Source organism: Perna viridis, chromosome 4 (genome assembly GCF_037379345.1).
Source record: "Perna viridis isolate PV_CMFRI_1.1 ecotype Kerala chromosome 4, ASM3737934v1, whole genome shotgun sequence".
NCBI lineage: Eukaryota > Metazoa > Mollusca > Bivalvia > Mytilida > Mytilidae > Perna > Perna viridis.
Genome location: NC_142448.1, coordinates 12,232,545 through 12,234,726, shown reverse-complemented (window position 1 = coordinate 12,234,726; position 2,182 = coordinate 12,232,545). Strand labels below are relative to the sequence as shown.

At 32.4% G+C, this 2,182-nt stretch overlaps 1 protein-coding gene across 1 annotated transcript; it reads left to right on the top strand.

Annotated features, from left to right (window-relative positions):
- Positions 1 to 290: 290 nt before the first annotated feature.
- LOC148618882 (uncharacterized) lies at positions 291 to 1,607 on the top strand. The gene has a single exon (XM_088578214.1). The coding sequence runs from the start codon at positions 435 to 437 to the stop codon at positions 1,164 to 1,166; it is 732 nt and encodes a 243-aa protein (XP_088434340.1). The 5' UTR covers positions 291 to 434; the 3' UTR covers positions 1,167 to 1,607.
- Positions 1,608 to 2,182: the final 575 nt, after the last annotated feature.

Genomic DNA, 2,182 nt, shown 5'->3' with positions numbered 1-2,182 from the left:
GCACAGCTTAATGTTCCATTATAAGCTTAAGCAGATAAATAATTACATACACACAAAAAAAATGATAAATCCAAAAACGAAATAACTTTTCAATACTTAAGTTTTCGGATTTCACTCTAAAGAAAAAGTTAAATGTTGCTAAAATGTAATTTCCATGCTTTAAAAATATTTCATCAATATTTGCTTTACGCTGCGAAATATTGGAAAAGAATTCAAATACGGAAATTTGATTCGTTACTTCTTTAATTGTGTCATAAAGTGGGACACTGGTACCGAAATAGATGGTAACAAATCGAAGACTTTAAAGTTATTATGTGAGGTGGTGGGGTTTGTATGTTAAGTTAGTGTCATTTGGTTGGTAACGGGACAATTATTTTATTTTGTGTGGTGGATATTATACTGATCCTAAGTGTCATCTCTGATTACATCTAATTATGGCATTCAATATAGGATTCCAATCTATTCAAAAATTAAATATAAAGAATATACATGGATTATGCGATCAGAGTGCTAATGAAATAATGACGCGTAAGTTTGATATACTACCAAAAATTGAAAGAAAAGAGAGATATTTACTAATTCAGAGTTGTCTTGGTAGTTTGGAGTTAAAAACTGATAAAATTGAAACAAAAGGAACAGTATTTGGATCTATATCTTCAGACAAAGCCTTGGAAGTTTCAAACCGGCTATGTGTACCTAAACACAAAGATGAAAGTGCAATTTTGAAAGCGCGGAAACGTGTACATAACAAGTTGGAAAATCCCAAAAAGAAAGAAGTAAAGCCAGTAGTAAAAGATCCGAATGAAGTGGCCGAAACTGTAGAGATGCCTACCTACGAAGACCAACGGAAGCATGTAGAAAGAGTAAATACACCAACAGTGACAAGTAAAATACGCCTCAAACTTTTACGTACTGGAAAAGGCAACGAGGACCTTAACATAAACGACTGTTGTGAAAGATCTGTACTGCAGGCTTCACAGCGTTATTTTCCAGGCGCTTACCAAAGATGGCTAGCGGTAGATAACTTGAAAGGTGGTAAAACTCATTTCAAAGACTACATGAAGCAACAGGGTATCGATCCGAAAACTTGTCTGAAAATAACTATAGAAAACTATACTAGACAACACCGTAACAATTGTAAATGTGTTAAATACAATCAGGTATAAGTATGTCTTTATTCTTACATGATGAATTCAGGACAGATGAAAAAAACTAAACCACATGTAATAGAAACAATACAATTGTATCTAATTGACATTCGTTATGGATCTGAAGATGATTTTCAAAGAGAACAGTGGTTATAAAGCATTTAAAGACGCTTTGAACTTTAAATTTAGTTGGTTTAATTCACAAATGACTGTTGAACAAAAAGGCTAGTAGAATCAAAATCTCAGAGTGTCTTTTATAAGTGTACAGTTTACAAACGGCATTGTCAATACAAGAGATCAATTATTTAACAATGGGGTTCAAAATTTGACATATTTCTGGCTTATGAAGAATCTATATTTAAAAAGTAACGTTGAATTTCCTGTTGTGTCCCTCCACCGATGCTGTCCAATAAATTAATATGATTATAATAAATATTATTAACATGAACATAATAATAATTTTTTCTTTTCCCCTTTTTTTAACAATCTTTTCAGAAAAGCGTGTAATACACAAGCTTCCTTCGTACAATGAAAAAATCGCTAAACAAATACATCCATTTTGTATAGAATTTTACCTGCGTCACTAACGTAATGAGCAGATCTAATAGCCGCTCGAGTCCGTCCGTCTGCCACGCTTAGGTGTCCATATTTAGTGTAATCCACAACTTAAAAAAAGAAAAAAAAACAGTCAAACAATTATTATTATCGAAACTACATGCTCAGTATTTCTTTCTCTATATTTATACTTTTTCGGCACTGTCTCTCAATGAGTATTAACAATTATCGTTCGAGTACATTATGAAGATGTGCACCTGTTAGAAATGTGACACATTTGTTGTTTGAATTTTTAGTTATTTTTTTTACTTATTGAACTTAGCCATATACACTTTATATTCTGTCACCGGTACATACCTCGTGTATTTTGTAACTCAATGTTAAAGTGTTTATACCTTGCTCGTTGTCTATATATATATTGAAGATATGGGTCGAAAAACGCAAATCCAGACATGTTATCGGACTCGTCTACGATGTTA